This window comes from Lactuca serriola, chromosome 9 (assembly GCF_051521515.1).
Source record: "Lactuca serriola cultivar US96UC23 chromosome 9, Lser_US96UC23_V15, whole genome shotgun sequence".
NCBI lineage: Eukaryota > Viridiplantae > Streptophyta > Magnoliopsida > Asterales > Asteraceae > Lactuca > Lactuca serriola.
Genome location: NC_136416.1, coordinates 12,651,085 through 12,672,557, shown reverse-complemented (window position 1 = coordinate 12,672,557; position 21,473 = coordinate 12,651,085). Strand labels below are relative to the sequence as shown.

The window sequence follows — 21,473 nt, the reverse complement described above, 5'->3', positions numbered from 1 at the left end:
CAGTCATGTGCCCTGTCCTTCAGGAGACAGGATGCTAATCCGACCTTGTCCCCCTCGGGACATCTGTTAGTGTGGAACGCGTTGGCAACATCTGCCAACCACCTAGTACTCGCAATGGGGTCCCGCGCCCCATGGTAGATTGGAGCTCCACAAGCCTGGAACTCCCTGAAGGTGAGTGTACGCGACCCCATCATGGCCGCCATCTCAGCACGAAATGTGCTCAACTTCTCATCCATCAACTCCAAGATACCCTCTTGATCAAACCGAAGATCACAGGAGTCTACTCAAGTATGATACGGGTAACCTATGAAGTGAAAAATTCCCTAGTCTGCTCATCCAACTGCTCGGCCCCCGATCCTGATCCTGATCCCTCCCCGGCACCTGAGCTGCCGACTGCTAGCCTAGGGCGTAAAACCACCATTCTGAAAACACATCATGATTAACGTCAGAAACACTGATATATCTCGAGGGATCGTTACTACTACAGGTTTCCTGGTCTCGCCTCGGCCTTCCTTGATTCAAGTACATATCCTCTGCTTCCAGTAGTATGGGCCCCTACTACCTTCCACATAAATCTGTACTTTCCTCAAGAACCGCCTCGACTCCACCAAGTCACTACTACTGCTACTGATATCTGCTACTCTCATCCTAGGCTTGCCCTAGGGGAAATCTCTGACTCAATAAAAACCAGTCCTCAACTGCTGAAGGCCTCCTTGTAATGCCAATTAGTCATCACCTGATTACCATCACATGTGAAGAGGCTCAGATAATCCTTCGAGTAAAAGACTCATTCCCACAACGGTTGGACTCAAACAAGAGCTGCGCAGTAGGGCCAAATCCAACACTCTGAGATTATTCAACCCTGAACTCATGTGATGTGTCGTATTCAACTAATGGCTAACTCCCATCACTCGGAGTCCCACCAAGCACAATGCAAGCATCATCCGGACACATGAAACTAATCAAGCAACTATATTCTCATAACAAGAAACTGTATTAGCATACAATGCTAAGCTCGTCCTGTCAGGCATAACCTAAATAGGCTATCATACTACTGTGTACCCAATACTAGCATGAAATTCTCATAAAGCTGAAACACATATAGCAGGCACATAAGGCATCCTCCTAGATCCTTAGTCCTATTCTAGCATGTTGTTCTACTGAAACTAAAACTGATAATCATAACATAAACTTGTATAGGTAATTTGGGAGTACTTACTTGAGCTCGACTGATCGCATGCACCACTCCCTTTTCTCTTTTTCAAAACTCTTTTCTTTTTAAGTCTCTTTCTCAAAAATTCTTTTGAAAACTTTTTTCTTTCAAATTTTTTTTACTATTTCCTTAGTTTGAGTTCAGTCACACCCGTAAGTTTGCCTGAATCCCTCAAACCAAGGCTCTGATACCAACTTGAAACGACCCAAAATACGACCCAAAATTTTTTGTTTAATTAATACTAAAGATATCAACCATTTATAATATATCATGAAATCGTACGTCATAGATCCCAAAAGTTATAATAGATGTGTCATGACAAAAGAACTGTATCAACATAACATAGTATCTGAAATAAACTCCCAGGACAAAAGCTGAAACTGTGGTGTGTGCAATGCCATCATCCCGAACTTTTCCCTTAGCTTGCGGAAGTACCTGAAACCAAAACTGAAACTGTAAACACAAAGCTTGGTGAGCTCCCCCAAACTACCACATACAATACAATAACATATAAAGCGCATATTGGGCCTTGCCCACTGCATCGGACGGAAATCCAGAAACTGCATCGGACCGAAGTCCGGAAACTAACCAGGGCCTTGCCCTCTACATCTGACCGAAGTCCGAAAATTACATCGGACAGAAGTCCGGAACTGACTGGGACCTTGTCCCCTGCATCAGACCGAAGTCCCGAAACTAACTGCATCGGACTGAAATCCGGAACTGACTGGGACCTTGTCCCCTGCATCGGACCGAAGTCCGGAAACTGACTGAGCATCACATAGCATAGCATAAACACATCAACTAGCACAAACACATATACTACATACTGCATCGGACTGAAGTCCGGAACACATATCAAAAGGACATGCTTGAATCACAAAGACATCAAGCACACTGAACTAATGTATTAGACCAAAGTCCGGAACTACTGCTAATAAGACGGGCCAGCATTGTGGCCGTAGACCCGTTCCTACTAGAAGGAAAACTCACCTCGTAATGTTGGCTGCTGAGATGCTAACTCTAAAAGTGGTTGGCCGCTACTCCGGAACTGTCCGACTACAAATCCCAAAAACACTATATTAGTTACTTGCAAATACCGTCAAGGTAAGATGACTATTTTACCCCTTGTCAAAGTCAACTTCCAGTTGACCGGACTCGCCGAGTCAGGGCGCATACTCGCCGAGTCCCTCCTTTACTAACTCTGACTTAAACTTGTTGGATTAGTGTCTAAGTCCATAACTATTTTGGTATGTACTTGACCCGATTATGAGCATGGTCCTTTTGGGTTGCCTTCACCATAGCAATATGTATGATGATTTAAAGAGAGAAAGGTTTAAATATGATTTATTAATATATATTATGAGAATAATATATTACAGGAGAAATCATATTGTTTAATTAATATTAGTCAAGAATTAATTGATAATTAATTTTGTGGCTAAAAGGGATTAATTAAACTTAGGGGACTGAAGTTGTAATTATAAGATAATTATAATTGGGCTATGGATCACCTAATAATATATAGGTTGGACGAATTCTATGGAAAGCCCATTAGAAATCGTCCAAGGGATATGTTTAAGGAGTCCATGGGCTGCTTAGGGCCTAAGCAGTCATATTAGGGTTTCCTAGTTGTAAACCTTAATAGCCTACATGTATACAAAGGGCCCCTATGCCCCAAAAACGTGTACAAGTCTTCCATTAGGGTTTCCAGCCGTTTTTGGGCAGCCTCTCTTCTTCTCCTCTTCATCCAAGTTGCATATGGTGTTTGTGACTCAATTAGAGGTGCAGCACTTGAGGCACTAAGCTTTCTAAGGCCAATCCAAGCCAGGAATTGATTGTTATTGCTATATAACAATCAAAGGTGATTCTATAAACCCTAATTCAGTTTATAATATGTTAGATCTAAGTTTATTAGTCTTGGATTCAAAGCATGTACAATAGAGAAACCTAGATCCAAGCATTAGGGTTTGTATGAGCACATAGGACTGTTTCTTATGCATAAAACCCATCAGTGGTATCAGAGCCTTGGTTGGTTTCAGTTGTATTTGATGCTTATATGTTTTATGAATTTGACAAATTAGGGTTTATGGCATGTAAACCCTAAGGCATGGTGTTTTTCGCAAATTAGGGTTGCAAAACCCTAGTTGGCGATTTTTGATAGGGTTCTTAAATTTTTTTTTGCCTAGCCTCCAAATTTCGAAATTAGGGTTAGGAAACCCTAGGGATTTCGAAAATCCCTTGCCCCCCAAGATAAGATCCTAAATTTTAGGGATTTGGATATTGCCATATCTTGTAATTATCCTTTAAATGTTTAAATTTGGTAATTAAAGATTTTGAATATCCCATCCCATAATTTTGAATTCTAGGGGATTTAAGGGATTAGGTTAAATTAATTGTTTAATTTAAAAGATATCCTTACCAAAATAAAAGATAATTGTCAAATTAATTAGATAATCATTGCCTTATGTGATAAACTTGATTTATTTGAATTATTTGATAGATTATCTTGCAAGAAATTAAATTAGGTCATATTTAGATAATTACTAATTAATTGGTTAATTATTATTATTAGTATTTTGATCTAGAATGTTCTTGCTTATGTTTTGAAAAGTTTCAAAACTGGCCCTCAGGTTTTGGAATTTAAATTGTTTGATTAAAAGGTTTAATTTTGAAAAAGGTCTAAATTCTAAAATCCTAATTTTGAAAAAGTTCAAATTACATCCTTATGGTTTTATTAAATTAATTAAAGTGCATAATTAAAGGTGATTTAATAAACCCATAAAGTTTCTGGTTTACATTTAATTAAATTAAAAGTATAATTTACTAAGTTAAACCACCTACTATTTTAAAAGTGTAAAATACACCCTATACTATATATAACATTAAAAGTCTAATATTATATATGTATGAGTAACCAGTCAGTCTTACCGTTAGTAGGCCTCATTCACGAAGCTGGTCTATAAGGGGTGTTTAAGGAAATTGCCTATAAAATGGCGATTGAATGGGTATCCACTCTTACCCACCGCACTCTTGACTAGTGGAGGGTCGTTAGCCGAACGGGTAGGATAGGACAGAAACCTTCCATTATAAGTATAATGAAGTACAAAGTAACTAAATGCTTTTTCAAATTCCCAAATCATAGTTACTTTAGGCAAAATGTGAAATTGTATGCTAACCCATGGAATTACACTTCGTACCCTTGTCAAACGTTAGTGGAGCGTGTGTGGTTAACCGGCACACTAATTTAGGGATGACATTGGTAGCGAAGGGTGACTCGATGTTTGTCATAGATCAATGGAGCGTGTGTGGCTAACCGGCACATTGATTAGGTGATTGTAGCATTGGGTGCACCACGTGATTCGTATGGTTATTCACACCTTGTTTGTGATCCTCGGCATCCCAGTCACAAATAGTAGGGCATAATCGAGATTAAACATGCCATTGAAATGTTCAATGAATCTCAAAAGATCTAGGAGTTTCAATTCATTTAAAACTTAATCTTCCTTTTCGTTTTTTATGGTGGAAATTGGTAAATCGTCATTTACCTACCTTCAAATATTCTGCAACTAGATTACGACATCCCTCTTCTAGGTTGTAGAGTATTGTGTTGGATCCTAGCTTGATGTTTCATTTGGGTGTTACATCAAGAATTCTAATCAACATAACTTGAATTTTCTCCCGTTTTGTAGATGTCTGAATCTTACAATGGTCCTCCCAAATCCCATGGAACAAGTTTTCCGAATGAAGATGACGTTCCGAGATACGATCAAGGAAATGAGAGTCATGTTTCACTTCCTCCACCTCCTCCAATTGTTCTCCCTGACCCACAAGTTCAAAGGCTTGAAAAGTTCAAGCTCACTCAAGCCCTTTTGGCAAGAAAACACGAAGATGGGAAACCTGTGTGTGCACACGTCTTAGAGATGAAAACACACATTGATAGGTTAAACATGTTGGGTGTCGAGATTTCAAGTGAGTTGGCTGTTGACTGGGTTCTTCAGTCACTTCCTGAATCATATAGTGATTTCGTTAGAGAGTACTATATGATGGACCACGACGTGACCCTTATTGATCTCACCTATTTGCTTATAGCTGCTGAATCAGCAATGATTTGGCGTGCTAATCAAGCAAATTTGTCTGGTGAATCAAACTCCCAAACTTCAATGGACACTGGCAACATTGGAAGTTCAGAAAGAACTAAGTCTGTGATTGTCCGATGTGTTGTGCCAAAGGAGTCCATTTGCTTTTATTGCCAAGAGAAGGGGCATTGGAGACGAAGTTGCCCTAACTACCTGAGAGATCTAAGAGATGGGAGAGTCAGGAAGTATGGCTCTGCTTCAGGTAAAATCCATTATCTAACTCTTTTAAGTTCCTATTCTAGATTCTTAATACATGATGTAATAAGATTACATTTTGATGTTTTGTAGGATCAAAGAAAAGCGAGGAAGCTTAAGGGAAGAAGTGAGCTGAATCTAATCGTGATGAAATGGATTTCGATCGCATTACTTGAAGAATGGATTCTTGAGCCACTACTTGGAGTTAGAATAGATAGTTAAGAAATATGTAATAACATAGTTTTTCAATTGAATTGCATTGTAAGGACAAAATTTTTCCGCAATAAAATGAATTTTGATTTTATCTTATTTATTTATCCTTGCAATGGCATGTATGAAAAATTGATGTTCGAATGTTTCTATTATTAGCAATAATGGATTTGATTCTTAATTATGTTATTTGTGGACATATCAAAAGTTTACCAAATAGGGAGAGTTTCTCATCGCCCAAGTTTCAATTGGGCAGAAACTTGGAGTCATGCAATGTGTATTGTATGATGAATGAAAAACTTTCACATTTGGGAAACTTAGACTAATTCTTTGACAAAGTGTCAATTGAAGGACTAGGAGATCGAGTACACTAGGTCGTACATTGATCAAGTCTACCACAAGAGTGACAAAGATATTCGTCATGATTTACTAAAGTTTAGTAAATATGGTTATACTTATAAGATTGAGTATAATTCTGAGTTAACTAAAATAGTTTCAATCAATAGCAGAACGAATAAGAAGAATCAGGAAGGCATAAAGATAAAAGTTTCTCCATTCTAAGAAGAAGGGAGAGTACCTTTTATTGTGTTTTATGATGAAGTCTTAATGATTAAGAACCATATCTCAATTGATCCTCTAAGTGAGTCTTATAGCATTTGCATGTCTAAGAAGAGGAATCGAGAATTGTAGAAATGGTTAAATCAAAGAGCCAATCATACTTCGTTCCAATATCAAGTCTTAGAGTCATACTCCAAGATTGTGACATTGAGTGACAAGTCTTAAGTTGGTTTATAACACTCATCAAATGTGGATTTTGGAAATGTTTTCTTATTCTTGCACATTTGAAATTGGTAAGTTATGCTGTCTTGGACAAGACAAAGACCAACTAGGACCAATTATGTGAAGTGTTTTGTCTTGATAAGAACTACACTAACTCTTGAATATTTGCTTTGTCAAGAAATGTTTCTTGACAAGAGAATCTTATATGTCAAGGAGTCAGTGGGAGTCTTAATGGTCTTGAAAGGTTTCAAGAACAAATCAAGAATATACCTTATCGATCATCACTAGCACACGACTTGAGATTTACAACCTATCGTGCTGACATTATTTTGTTTTTGTGCCATTCCAATTGATAAAAGTTTCCCACTCATTGAGTCACCCTGACCTCACAGGTCGAAGAAAAACGGGGACTCGCGACTCGACTCGTCGAGTCCGAAGAACGACTCACCGAGTCCGGTCGTGTAGATCCCATACAATTGAATTCCAAACCATTCCAGCGCATCTAACTTGTAGATTTGTGCCCCTGGAACCATCTGAACACGTAAAGTTGCTAACTTTATGTGTAACCAAGAAGGAATGAAGTTATTTCACTCGAACACTACTTTTCTCAGGAAAACTCATCTGACTCGCCGAGTTGTATGAACAACTCGTTGAGTCTAAGGTAATCTTCATTGGACTCGCCGAGTTGTTCATCCAACTCGTCGAGTCAACCTTGCGACTCACTGAGTCCCTTCGGTCCCTTTTCCAAGCAGACCTAATTTGAGCCATGCAGCGGCTCCAAATTACAGATCCAAGCTTCTAGGGCATGCTTATCACGTAAAGTTGCAAACTTTACGTGCATGCATGGCTTTAAAGGCTTCAAATGCCAAACCTAAGCTCTTAATGGGGTTCCAAGCTCAGGAGGGACCTCAATCACGACCATAACTGAAACTTTACACTTCTAGAATGCAATGAGAGTCCAGGTCTGAAGTTTTCATCCAAGGAGAGTCCATGTCTCAAGTTTTGAATCATAAAAGGCTCCAAAGAAGGCATATCAAGCATAAAGGAGGTTATAATAGAGGAATGCACAAGGTCATAACTTCATTACCTGAATGAAGAACAAATGTAAGCTAACTCCTGGATCTTCCTTCCCTTCTATGGACCTTATTTCCTTCCCAAAGCTTCCAAGCTATCACAAGCACACTCAAACTCAACAATGGGGCTAGGGTTTACAGGGGAAATGTTATGAGAGTGATAGAGGCGAGGTTGGGGGCGCATAAGTGTGTTTAAATAGGGTGCAAACCCTTAAAATTGGGGCTTCATCCAGACAGGCGGACTCACCGAGTCCAGCGTATGGACTTGTCGAGTAGCCAGCTCAAAACGCATGATCGTCCCGTCTCTACTGAACGAGTCGGGCTACAGACTCGTCGAGTACCCCTTCAGAAATGAAAATACTTTGTTTGAATTACATACCAGAAATGGGGCGTTACAGTTGTTAGTCGAAATGATTTGATAGGACATAATCTCATTAATAAGTATAATGATATAAAGTTACTAAACTATTTTTAAAATCTCACTCTTAGTTACTTTAGGAAAAATATGAAAAGTATGGTAATCCATGAAATTGCACATTATGATTTATGTGTAGTTAGTGGAGCGTATGTGGTTAACTGACACACTAATAGTGACTATAAAGAGTGGTAATGGGCATCTCAAAAATTATCATTGTTAATGGAGTGCGTGTGGTTAACTGGCACATTAATTAAAGATGATAAATGACATCGAGAGTGTCAAGCATATTTGCATGGTTATTCACATCTTGTTTGTGATCCTCGACATCTCGGTCACAAATAGAAGAGCATAAACTGAAATTAAACATGTCATTGATAAGATTTAATGAATCTCGAAAGATCTAGGAATTTTATTTTGATTGAAATTGGTAAATTACCTTTACCTACCTTCATAAATTCGCGATAAGATTACGACATCCCTTTTCTTAGTTGTGAATTGTTATTTTGGATCCTAACCTTAAATATTTATTATGGGTTGAAATATCAAGGATTTATTGTCATCTAACTAAACCTTCTTTTTCTTTATAGATGCATACATCTGGTGATGCTTCTGCTTCTCAAAACTCTACCCACAACTTCTCGCTACTCTTGATCGTGTCCAAGGTGACACTATATGGCACCAACTACAATGATTGGATGTGCAACATCAAGGTGGCTCTTCGATACGAGGGCAAAGAGTATCTCCTTGAAAAACAACTTTTTGAGATCGATGAAGCCACTGGTACTCCTGAAGAAATCCTCTCCTATAAGAAACACTACGATGATGCAATAAAGGTTGCTTGCATCATGGTCGCCACCATGGTTCCAGAATTGGAAGGGTTCTATGAGGACTACCGGCACTATGAGATGAACCTGGATCTTGTGGAAAAGCTTCACAAGAGAGCTCGTCAAGAAACATATGAGGTCGTCACGAACCTCATGCCGTGCAAGTTGAAGGAAGGATATTCGGTCTGCAACCACATGCAAAGGAAGCATAGACACGTTGAGCGCATTGAAAGGCTTTATGTGAAATTTGACGAGAAGTTGGCCATTGACATGGTCTTTAACTCTTTCTTCTCTCGTCAAAACCACTCCAAAAGTCTATTAAAGGCTCAAGTTTTGTTCTCTCTTGCTCTAGGGTTGCTTGAGGGTCAAAATCATAGATGGAGGCTGGATAAGAAGAGGATATGAGTCCATAAGGTTACTTAAATATGAGCCAAAGCCCTAAAACTAGGGTTTGCATGAAATGCACATACGCCCTTCGTACGAAGTCTACGCCCAACGTACTAAGGCGCGCCTTAGTATGCTTAACGTACACACACTAACGCACGACATACTCATCAATTCCCAACGTTTACCAAATTGACACTATTGGCCCTTTTCCACACTTTCTAACACTTACAGACCAAAATAAATTACAATTCAATTATATGGCCAAAGTTAGAAGTACCTCATCATAGGGATGTTACAAGTATGCTGTTATGTTGTAGTGATCTGTTAGATTTTGTATCTTGGTATCGAGTATGTTGATATACCGTGGTGATCCGTTAGATCTGTATCATGGTATCGAGTATCTTGCTTTGCTGTAGTGATATATAGAATTGTATGTTATATGTACTTGTTGGTTATCATCTAGTGGAGTGCCCTAGGGACTATATGTGGTCATGTAGGATAGCCGGAGAACTCTTACTCTAGGCTTTCTTGCATGTTCCTTGCTTGGTTGTGGCTATAGAGCAGGATCATCTGTTCGGGTGGCTATCTCACCTCTGGTTACTTATGGTTACACATTTCATGGAGGTTAGCTAGTTGCGGGACTGTATGTTGTGAGAGGACTAGTAGGCGATAATGTGTTGTATGATTAATGTTTGCTTGTATTATGTGCCCACTTGATCCTTGATTGTTTATATGTCAACATATGGTAGTGGTGGGTTGAGGCGGTACTGCTTTGTGTTGTAGCCCAAGATACCCGGTGTGGGCCGACTGTCAGCCGAAGGCATGGTGGCTCGGGAGGAGCGGTTGGGTTGAGGCGGTAGGCCAACAAACCCTTGTATTCCGACCCAGATAGACTGAAGGCCTACGAGGCGGTCCAGTCAGGCTGAAGGCTCGAAGAGCGGTCGTTATGCATTTTTGTATGTTTATCGTATGGGGTATTTTGGGGGAATCTCACTAAGCTTCGTGCTTACGCAATTGTGTATTGTTTCAGGTATCATCGGCCATCATAGGAAGGCGAAGGCATGATTGTACACATTTATCAGCAACAATGAAGATTCTGCACTTTAATATTACTCTGGTTTTTATAAATGTATTTGGAATAAATGGTTTTCTCCATAACGAAGTTATAATTGGGATGATTTACTTAAATAAAAATGAAAATCTTTGGTTGTGAAAATGGGACATTACAGGAGAGTTACCTATTCAAGCAATGCCAAGTTAAGCAAGACTCAAATCCCTAGTACAGATGAAGAGATAGTGGAAATGAGTCGAGTCCCATATGCTTTAGCTATAGGATCGATCATGTACGCTATGACATGTACTCGCTCTGATGTGTCTTTTGCTCTAAGCATGGTTAGTCACTTTCAGGGAAATCCTGGCAGAGCTCATTGGATAGAAGTGAAGAACACACTCAAGTATCCGAGAAGGACAAATGACTTGGTTTTAGTCCTTGGTGGCAGTGATACGTTGAGGGTAAGTGGGTATAGTGACGCCAACTTTCAAATGGACAAAGACAACCTTCGTTCTCAATCTAGCTGGGTGTTCTTATTAAATAGAGGAGCAGTCACTTGTAAAAGTTCCAAGCGGGACACGATGACTGATTCTACTTGTGAATCAAAGTACATAGCAGTAAGTAAAGCATCAAAGGAAGTGACTTAGCTGAAGAATTTCATAGGGGATCTCAAAGTAGTTCTGACCATTCAGAAGCCAATGGAACTTTTATGCGGTAATGAAGGATCGATTGCTTTGACCAAAGAATTGGGAGATCATGGTAAACCCAAACATATCGATAAACATAAAGTTAAATAAGGTCATCTCATAGTAAAGCGAGTGCCACCAAAAAACAATCCTATAGATCATTTCACGAAGGCTCTAAGTAGGGTTAAGCATAATCAACATGCTAGAGGCATTGATTTGAGATATGATATTAGTTTTAGTAGTTAGATGATTAGTTTGAAACTTGTTACAAAATAAATGTAATTGATTTTGGTGATTGAACAATAGAGATTATTTATGAGTTTGTTTACTGTCTTTATAAATTATTTATTCTTGTGTTTTGATTTGCATGTTTTACTTCCTGAATAATTTGATTATTCAAAACTTTACAGTCGCTCATACTGTGGGAAGTAAGTAGTGAATGAATACTATCATGAATTGGATTGTAGATTGTCTAAGGAGATTAGACATAGCAATTATGTTGCTGCAATGTTCATGAGTACTTACAAAATGGAAATTTAAGTGTTGGATAAACCCACGTTCAGAGAATTAATTCATGGATTCTATCACGAGTAATTATGAGACGATAATATCTTATATTCTTAAAATAGAGATATAATGAGTTGTAATTTACAAGTCGGTTATGCATTGGTGTTATGTAAACGCACCAGTATGAGTGGCTATAATTCCAATCCGTGTCTCGTGTCTATAAAATATTTGGGCCCAACCAAGATTGAATTGATATGTTCAATTAGAAGTCTTATGACGTCATCACAAATTAGGAAATCGGGAAACATAATTTGGACAATGAGATTAGTTCTAATCCATGTCTCGTGTCTATAAAATATCTGGTAGAACGAATGAATATTTGATCACTTATCTTAGGACTAATGTCTAATCATATCAGAGTCTGGAGTTGCTTTCAGAAGCACCATTTGCTGTATAATTTAGAAGTTATATCTACAATTGTAGTTATAGACTTATCCACGTGGGAGACTGTTGGATTAGGTGTCTAAGCTAATAACTAAATTGGTATATACTTGAATTATTAGCAAAGTTATTTTGAGTTGCTCTCAAACCAAGTAATTGAATAAGATGACTTTTTGAGAGAGATACTGATTTATTATACGATTAATAAATAAAAATAAATAATTTATTAATATAATATGGGAAGAATATATTAATTAGAAATAATATTATTTAATTAAGAATTAATCAAAAATTAATTAGAACTAATTTTGGGATTAATTGGTTTAATCAAAAGTGTAAGGACTAAAGCTATAATTGTTTAATTGTTGAACAAAAGGGATTCCTAAACCTTCTAAGTTCTAAGGCGGTGGATGGTTTTAAGGAGGTTAATTAGGGTTTCTGGAATATTCCATATAGATAATATAGATAATTAGGAAACTAGATAATTACGTGATTTGAAATTATATTATTTTAATCAAGTAATGGTTATTTAGGGTTTTTTTATTAGCTATAAATAGGGTCTTACACCTTCATATTTTGGCTACTAATACCTTATGAAGGATAGCAAAAAATTTACCTTCCCTTTCCCCTCTCTTCAGGGTTTGTGTGGGAACCATCAGATGCATGAGATTTCTGGTGCTTGCTTCCAAGAGCTTTTGAAGAAGGAATTTATTGATTATTTATACAAATAATCAAAAGGTATGTAAACACTTTTTGAAAATACTAGGGTTTCCATAGGGTTCTTTGATGTTCATAGTTTATAGCCTTCAATAGTAAAAACATGGACCCAATTAGGTTGCATGTGAACTTCAAAGTTAAGTTATTTTCCTCCACATGAATTTTTGTAACATATAAAACCTAACAGATTTAAACCAAGAACTTTCATTAATACGAGCAAGAGATACACTATGAGGTTCTTATTATAAGACAATGCCAAGCTTGGTTTATTTATTCACAAAGGTTATTAAAGTCCTTAAATACGTTGAAAAAGATGGTAAAAATTGATTTAGTTGAAACCAAACACAAGATGCTTCTTTTTAATTTTTATTTTGAAACATTCAATTTTATATTTTATTTGCACTTGATGTTGCATATTTTAGATTACAAATATGTTGTCTCAAACTTTTAAAAATATCAACACCTACTTGAAGTGGTTTTATCATTGGAGATGACAAAAAAAAAGGTTACAAGAGGTTAGAGATGATGAGTTTGAAGATATTATATATATATATATATATATATATATATATATATATATATATATATATATATATATATATATATATATATATATATAACGAGACATGAAAAAAATGGATATGTTAGAAAATTATGCAATAAACTAAAGACAAAAACAAACATCAACAATCAACATCATTATAAAGTTGATACGTTTGCCATAGTTATTGATATGTAACTTCAACACCATGTTCTCATGTTTTTTTAAAGAAGAAAATGAGAGCAAACGAGATGATATGAGTGTTCTTGAGGTTTTTATTTTTATTTATTTTTCTAAGGAGAAGATGGGAAAGAAATGAAAAGAAATAGATGTTCTTGAGTTTTTTTAAGGAGGAGAAAAAAATGAAAAGAAAAAAAAATATTTTTTCGAGTTTTATTTAAGAAAGGAAAGAGAAGGACTTGGGAGGGAAAGACAAGACTTATTTTTTCAGTTTTATTTCCACTCATTTTTTGGATGATTGAGAGGGAAAGAGAGGGGAATGAGAAAAGTAAAGAAAGTTCCCATTCTTTTTCTAGGTGCAAGAGTTTTGTGATCATTGCAAGATAAACACCAAATTATTTACACATATGGCGATTTTAAACTTGTGTTACTCAATTTATTATTTCGACGCACTAAATCATGATTTTACGGAGGCGAAAAGAATGAATATTACACAAGAACTTGATTTTCATTATGATGTTTATGAAAGAAGATGATCGTTTTTTTAATTTCAATGGAATCACCTACCTTTTCCTGAGTCATGATGGAAACAAGAAAACACATTTCTTATTACATGGTATATTGGCTAGAAAAGTTGGTATTGGTGTTGCCTTTACAACGATGACAAATATGAGATGTATTTCAATTATGAAATTTGCTAAATTGGATTTGAGAAATCGGATCTATGATGATTTTTGAGTGCTTCTTTGATGTCTTTCATTGAAAAAGAAGAATTCATAAAAATTACAAATGATTTTATAGTTGATCGTTTCCGAGAGGACATGACAAGTCGAAGATGACAATTATATTAGAATTTGAACATTTTTTTGGTAATGCAACTTTGTAATCGGTATTTAAAATCGTTTTAACCTGAAAAAATAATAATAATTTGATAATTTTTTCATATACCCTCAACGTATCAAAATCATGGATCCACCAATGGTAAATCACAATCACACCAACGATATAATGCACCTCCATGTTTGTTGGATAGGTAACAAGAGGAAAACGACCTGACCAAATGTATTTGCTATGATGTAAACAAAAAATTTTATTTTGATTTTTAAACAAACAAATTAAATTTTGAGGTAAAAAAAATATAACCGTGAGAAAAAAATTATTACGGTAAGAAACCATTAACCCGGTTTCAATAGTTGAATTAGAATTTAGAACATAGCAACGAAGATATGAATATTGAAAAGGGCCAACGTTGCGTTTTATTCTACGCGGTTAACGGAAGGTTAACAAGGGCTTGTTTTTGTTTCCATTCCTATTTCCGGTGTACAGGTCAGTCGTCTCCCCGCCTCCGTTTCACCTCTTTCATTTCTCCTTTTTTTTTCTTTTCTTTTCTCAATATTAGGGCTTCTGATTTCGGTTTTATAATCATCTCGATTCGATCTATTCTCCATATAACTGTTTTATCTCCGTACTAGATCTTGTTGAACTCAACCAACAGAAAAATGGTGAGAGGATTGTTCAACAAGCTCGCATCTGAATCGCTGAAGGTTGCGGGAAAATGGCAACAACAGCAGCTCCGCCGTCTCAATATCCACGAATATCAGGTACCGTTCCTCCGTTCTTCGCTTATAGTTACATCCTTTTGGTTTTTATTAGTGTAGCGTATGTATATTTGTGATCAACGGTCCTATTTTGTTATAACTGCATCTGTTGTACGACGAAAGAAAAATAAAGAAAGAACACAAAGAGATGTAGGGATTTCGAGTTTGATATGCGCGAATTAGCTATTGTTTTTGAAATTGAGATATGCGCCTATGGTTCACATGGTTACATGATGTTATCACGGCATCTGCTAGATAGCAAAGATATGAAAAGAATAAGAACACGAAGTGATACATGTTTTTAACTTTGATATCCTAGAATTAAGTATTGATCTTAGAAATTAAAATATATCCTTTGGTAGGTATTAATCTCTTGTCTCCAATTCTGCTAAAATTTGTCATAAGTCGGACTGTTATAAGTTACTGAATCATAGTAATATTAGCTTTGTTTTGATGTCTACTGTTCTTCTAGACTCGGATGTCTACCTACATTTGTTCTCCTAGCTTAGTGCACAGCATGGCATCAGTTTACAGATGTTATCACAACTTTACATGCTATGTTTTATCTGTAGTTACTTACTCACATGAGCTCTTGCATCAGGGAGCTGAATTGATGGGCAAGTTTGGTATTAATGTTCCAAAAGGTGTTGCTGTATCCTCTGTTGAGGAAGTCAGAAAGGCTATACAAACAACTTTTCCAAATGAAAAGGAGGTAATTAAACATAAACTTTTTTTTTTTCTTCTTTAATTTTTGTTTGGATGTTCAAAGGGTATATATGAGAAGTAAAAACATGATCAAGGCTTTTTCCTTTTAAATGTCAAAAAGTGATGTAATAAGCCATAATGGTTGAAACATGTGGGCTGTGGTTTTCTTAATATTTCTTTCTTCATGTTAGTTGTAGAGTTTGTAATCTACTACATTTTTGTACTTGAATGTTCATTAGTTGACATGTAAACATTTGGCGCTGGTTTCTTTTGGTCCAGTTGGTGGTGAAGAGCCAAATTCTTGCTGGTGGAAGGGGCCTGGGGAAGTTCACAAGTGGTCTTCAGGGTGGAGTTCACATTGTCAAAGCAGAACAGGCTGAAGAGATTGCTGGTATGAAATTTTGTCTACACACTTCCATGACAAAATGTTTTTTTTTTTTAAAAAAAAAAAAATCATTTAAAAAAACTGATAATTTGATGTTCTTGCAGGGAAGATGCTTGGACAGACTCTTGTTACTAAACAAACTGGCCCTCAAGGCAAAGTTGTCAGCAAGGTTGACATCACTTATATTCTCCTTCATATCTTATTCTGATCATTGGTTGCTTTTACTTTTTTCAACTTTTGAAATAAAGTTTTACATTTGAACCTAAATATTAACATACCCTTGAATCTATGCAGGTTTACTTGTGTGAAAAGATGTCACTTGTGAATGAGATGTACTTTGCAATCACTCTTGATCGTACAACCGCTGGTCCTGTAAGCTTGTTTTTTTTTTTTAATATAGTATTAAGTTTTCTTTCAACACATCTTCTGTTATTGGTGCTTAATGAATGAGTGGCTTGTTCTTCAGCTTATAATTGCATGCAGAGAGGGAGGAACCAGCATTGAAGACCTTGCAGAGAAATTCCCTGACATGATTATAAAGGTTAGGTATGCCTGCCTTTCTTTATAATATGGGGCAAAAGTCCAGGAATAGAAAAGTATTTCACACTTTATTTGCAGGTTCCTATTGATGTTTTCAAAGGAATTACAGATGAAGATGCTGCCAAAGTTGTAGATGGTCTTGCTCCTAAAGTAGCTGACAGAAGCGCTTCAATTGAACAAGTGAAAAAATTGTATAACCTTTTCCGTGAATCCGATTGCACACAGTTGGAGGTCAGCTTTAATTTTACACACAAGTTTATTATTTATAGCTTCACTTTTAATTTTTTGTTTTGGGTTTTAAGTTTTAAGTTTTAAGTTTTAAGTTGGAATTGTTTGTTCCTTACCCTTCAGATTAATCCTATTGCTGAGACTTCTGATAACAAGTTGGTTGCTGCTGATGCTAAGTTAAATTTTGATGATAATGCTGCGTATCGTCAGAAAGAAATATTTGCTCTTCGTGATCCAACACAAGAGGATCCTCGTGAGGTATAAACAGAAATGTGTAATTACATCACTATTATAGATTCATTGTGTTATATTGATAAAAAGAGTAAAATATGTTGTGTTATTTCAATTTGTTGCAGTTTGGCTATAAGTTATTTCTGAAGTAATGAATTGTTTGTTTTTAAATAACACATGACAGGTGGCAGCTGCGAAAGCAGATTTAAATTACATCGGATTGGATGGTGAAATTGGATGTATGGTGAATGGTGCAGGATTGGCAATGGCCACCATGGATATCATAAAGTTACATGGAGGAACTCCCGCCAACTTTTTGGATGTTGGTGGAAATGCTTCAGAGGGACAGGTGAGGCCCACTTCAACTCAAACTCAACTCTTTTTTTTTTTTTTTTAATATGTATTCTGATATTTGCATTAATCAGGTTGTGGAGGCATTCAAGATCTTGACTTCAGATGAGAAAGTGAAAGCAATTTTGGTTAATATTTTTGGAGGAATAATGAAATGTGATGTCATTGCTAGTGGGATTGTTAATGCTGCTAAACATGTGAGATTTCTATTTAAAATATTTTATGCAACATTTATATATTGGTTTAGAAGGATTTGAGAAATTAGTGTTTTGTTTACAGGTTGCATTGAAAGTGCCTGTGGTGGTTCGTCTTGAAGGTACAAACGTTGACCAAGGAAAGAGGATTCTCAAGGTAAAATTCATCATTTTTTATTATTATCTACATTTGACTTATTCATATTAAAAAGAAAAAAAATTATATATATATATATATATATATATATATATATATATATATATATATATATATATATATATATATAGAGAGAGAGAGAGAGAGAGAGAGAGAGAGATGATGTTGATTGATTGATTGATTGATTGATTACACAGGAGAGTGGGATGGCACTGATTACAGCGGAAGATTTGGATGATGCCGCTGAGAAAGCAGTTAAAGCACTCAAATCGTAATGTATTTTCCACTTTTTCTGATTTTTTTCTTTTTTGTGGTATAAACCAAGAACTAGTATTTTGATCATCATTTTGTTCTGATATGAGTGGAGGTCGGTTTTTTACCTCATTTTCCGGGAATAAATACAAAAGAAATTCTGATTTAATATTTGGTTAGATAATTAGTCAAATAATTTACCCGGTAATGAATTAAATTAAAACTAATCTTGTGGCTTAATGTCCATATTGTTAGTACTTTGGTTGCATTGTCAAAATGTCAATTTACTAAGAGATAAGTTAATATGGGTTGAATCTTTACTTGAAAGAAAATGTTTTGTATCAAATTTCTCAACTAGAATTAGATTGGGATTAGAAGATCCAACAAAAATTACTACTCTCTAAATCTACTCACGAAAAGGTTTTGTTGGTGTAATATCTATTATAATTTGATGTTGATTAAGATATTGATAGTGCAACTGAATTTAACTTCTTAAGCGGTACTTGTATATGCAAACCACAAGATGAAAAACATCCAAAGCAGAAAAAAGAAAAAACACCATCACTGTGATCGTCTTCGTCTATAGTTAAAAACATAAGATCACCGAAAGACGAAAGTTGGATGAAAATATTTTGGAGGCTAATTTAAACCTTAATGAATAATTTTGTAAGCTCTATTTTTGATTTTTTTTTTAATAGGGTTGATGAATTTCATGAAGTTCACAAGACTCGAGTCTTGACTAAAATAAAGACCAAAAGGTTGCATCAGATCGGTAAAATCTTACAATCCTAGTCAGGCCTTAGCAATCCTAAAGCGATCAATATTGTTTTCTATTTGTTGAATCTTAAAATCATGATTGAGATCTTAATAATTATGGGACAATCTGTAAAAAAAATTATATTTGTTGTTAGGATAATAACTATAAAGAATGTTTGCTTCTTATAAGTTCCATGACTAGAGTTGACAATGAGTGATTGGGTTCGGTTCAGTTCATTTATTAATTTGGTTGAAGTTTTCAACCCAACCACCTGTTTATTTAAATGGGTTGATATATCCAATACAACCCAACCTTTTAGATGACTTGTTTATATAATTCCCCACCCAACATATTATATAAATTCATTAAACTTTGGTTAACCAATTTAAAATAAAAAAATAAACTAAAGATTATACTATTTAAATTAGTTCCAAATATAAATAAACTTTAAAGCACACCTCTAATTCAAAAATACATATAAAATTTTCAAATAATATTAAAAATGTTAATTTCGAAATGGTTTTAGAAAGTAGCAAATATTGCCGGTGCTAAGAAAAATGATGAGAATTATGATTGTACTTTTTTAAACATAAATAATAGTACAACATTATAAAATTTAAATTAATTATTTGATTGATATATGATAATATTCAAAATAACTATTAAATTAAATACATATTAAAGATAAATGGGTTGGTAGGTTGAAAACGAGTTTATATTTTTTACTTAACTCAACCTATTTAATTAAATATGTTAAGCGGTTTGACCTAGGCATGCACAAACCAGATTTTTTTTCAAACCTAACCGGTTCGGTTCACTCCATAGCCAAGGAAAACCGGTTCAGCCTCAAACCGGTTCGGTTCAAACCGATTCACTCAAGAAATTAATCGAACCTATCTAAACCGGTTCAATCGGTTCTAAACTGGTTTGACCGGTTCTATATCGGTTCACACGGTATAAACTGGTTCTAAACCGGTTTCAATGACAAAATTCTCGAATTGGTGTAAACCGGTGGTTCGGTTCTCAAACCGGTTCGGTTCACCGTGGACCGGTTCAGCATAAACCGGTTTACCGGTTCTTTGACCGGTTCGGATCTTGAATCGTTTTTTTTGTGCACCACTAGTTTGACCCATTTAACTTAAATGGGTTGAAAATCTTAACCAAACCCTCAAATTTTGGGTTGGGTTAGCGGGTTAGATTGATTTTTGCCGAGTCTAATCATGACATTTTTTTGGAACAGCTAGCGGTATATTAATAAGAAAGAAACAACTCAAGCGAGAAGCTTGAGAATATTACATGAAACAATTCAAAATTGGGGAAGAGCTCCAACCGGCCCATTTAATGGAGCTACATTTAGATTTACATTTAATCTAATTAAAGGAGTTAATACTAATATCATCTGCAGTTAACATAATCGCCAGCCTTTCGTTCCTAAAGAGAATAACATTGTGCGCCTTCCGGATCATCCAAAGGGTGGTATAGACAATTGACAACCTCAACTTTTGCAGTCCTTTACTTCCAACATTGGTGTTGAGTAAAGCTTGTAACTCATCACAAGAAGAGGGTTACACCTGTAAACAAAAAGACCAATCCACCATCCATCTCCATATGACCGAAGTAAAATAACAGGAGAATAAGACATGATTCGTGCATTCATCATAAACATGATAGAAGGGACATACAGAGGGGGAAATCCGCTTGATTAGATTCATAGAAGTAGGAATTTTGTTTCTAAACAATCACTAAACAAAACAATTGACCTTTAAGGGCACCGATTTCACCCATTTAGACGTATTCACAGCGCTTTCCCCGGGTCGAGTCAGAATTCTTTATTAGAAAGGGCAGGCAAAGCTCGGAGGCTGTTATCCTAATAGGCCAGCGAGAAGAGGGCCCGACAATCATACCACCCCGCGGCCGAAAAAGCGTGTTCCCTTCGGATAAGATGCATTGTAGGCCCTCCTTATCCTTCTTCGTTTTTGATGAAAAAGAAAGAAAATCTCGATCTCCAAAATCCTTTTCCTTCCCCCACCGCATCTCCCTCCCTTCATCGCCAAAAGACGGAATGTCTGAAGGCAACACAGTCATAGAATTCGTTTTAGGAGAGCAACACATCTTCACCAATGTTTTTAGACATAAGATCAAAGAGATATTTAATAGAAACACCATTTCTTCCATCGCCCCTCCACAACCACTTGTCATGCCCATCATAAAATTGAAAATCATCCAACAAGTTAGCCAAATCATAAAATTGTCTGAACTTACGCCCCCTTCTAAGATGTCTCGACCAATCCCAACAATAAAGAGAGATTTTTCCATCCTCAGTAACCTCTCCCTCACTAAACAATCCTTAGTCTTATCAATTGCATAAAGGTTAGCAATAATCTCTTTAAGAGCCATGTCACCCAACCAACAATCTTTCCAAAAGAAAGTTTTATCACCTTTACCAACAACATTATTGAATAAGCTAGCCAACAAGACACATCTTTGTTCAAACTCAGGGACAATTTGAGAAATAGTGGACCACACACCTTTTATACTCTTTTTTGCAATAGCCTTCCCATCAATTAGCTTAATATTGTGAATCGCTTGTATGCATGAAAACCAAAAGGATTCGTACTCGTTTTCTAAACGCCACCACCATTTTGCAAGAAGTGTAAAATTGGCCGAGTCAAGACAACCAATGCCTATACCTCCCATATTCTTCGGTTTAGTGAGC

The 21,473-nt window shown here is 36.0% G+C and overlaps 1 protein-coding gene across 4 annotated transcripts; it reads left to right on the top strand.

Annotated features, from left to right (window-relative positions):
* Window positions 1-14,572: 14,572 nt before the first annotated feature.
* Window positions 14,573-18,945, top strand: LOC145073150 (succinate--CoA ligase [ADP-forming] subunit beta, mitochondrial). Of its 4 annotated transcripts, none has more exons than XM_079019710.1 (14): window positions 14,573-14,685; window positions 14,832-14,960; window positions 15,559-15,669; window positions 15,942-16,053; window positions 16,152-16,216; window positions 16,342-16,419; window positions 16,514-16,588; window positions 16,666-16,818; window positions 16,939-17,073; window positions 17,231-17,395; window positions 17,472-17,594; window positions 17,677-17,748; window positions 17,946-18,019; window positions 18,699-18,945. In XM_079019710.1, exons 2-14 carry the CDS (start codon window positions 14,859-14,861, stop codon window positions 18,790-18,792), a joined length of 1,359 nt encoding a protein of 452 aa, XP_078875836.1. In that variant the 5' UTR covers window positions 14,573-14,685; window positions 14,832-14,858; the 3' UTR covers window positions 18,793-18,945. The 4 variants fall into 4 exon arrangements, with proteins under 4 accessions (XP_078875836.1, XP_078875839.1, XP_078875838.1 ...); XM_079019713.1 differs by having other exon boundaries at window positions 17,946-18,024; XM_079019712.1 differs by lacking the exon at window positions 18,699-18,945 and having other exon boundaries at window positions 17,946-18,169.
* The last annotated feature ends 2,528 nt before the right edge of the window (window positions 18,946-21,473 follow it).

Excerpts from the sequence above, each read along its gene's own strand:
- LOC145073150 (XM_079019710.1), top strand. The coding sequence starts at position 14,859 with ATGGTGAGAGGATTGTTCAACAAGCTCGCATCTGAATCGCTGAAGGTT. Across the intron at positions 16,054-16,151 it reads ACAGGCTGAAGAGATTGCTG|GGAAGATGCTTGGACAGACT; the intron begins GTATGAAATTTT and ends ATGTTCTTGCAG. Across the intron at positions 16,420-16,513 it reads ATCGTACAACCGCTGGTCCT|CTTATAATTGCATGCAGAGA; the intron begins GTAAGCTTGTTT and ends CTTGTTCTTCAG.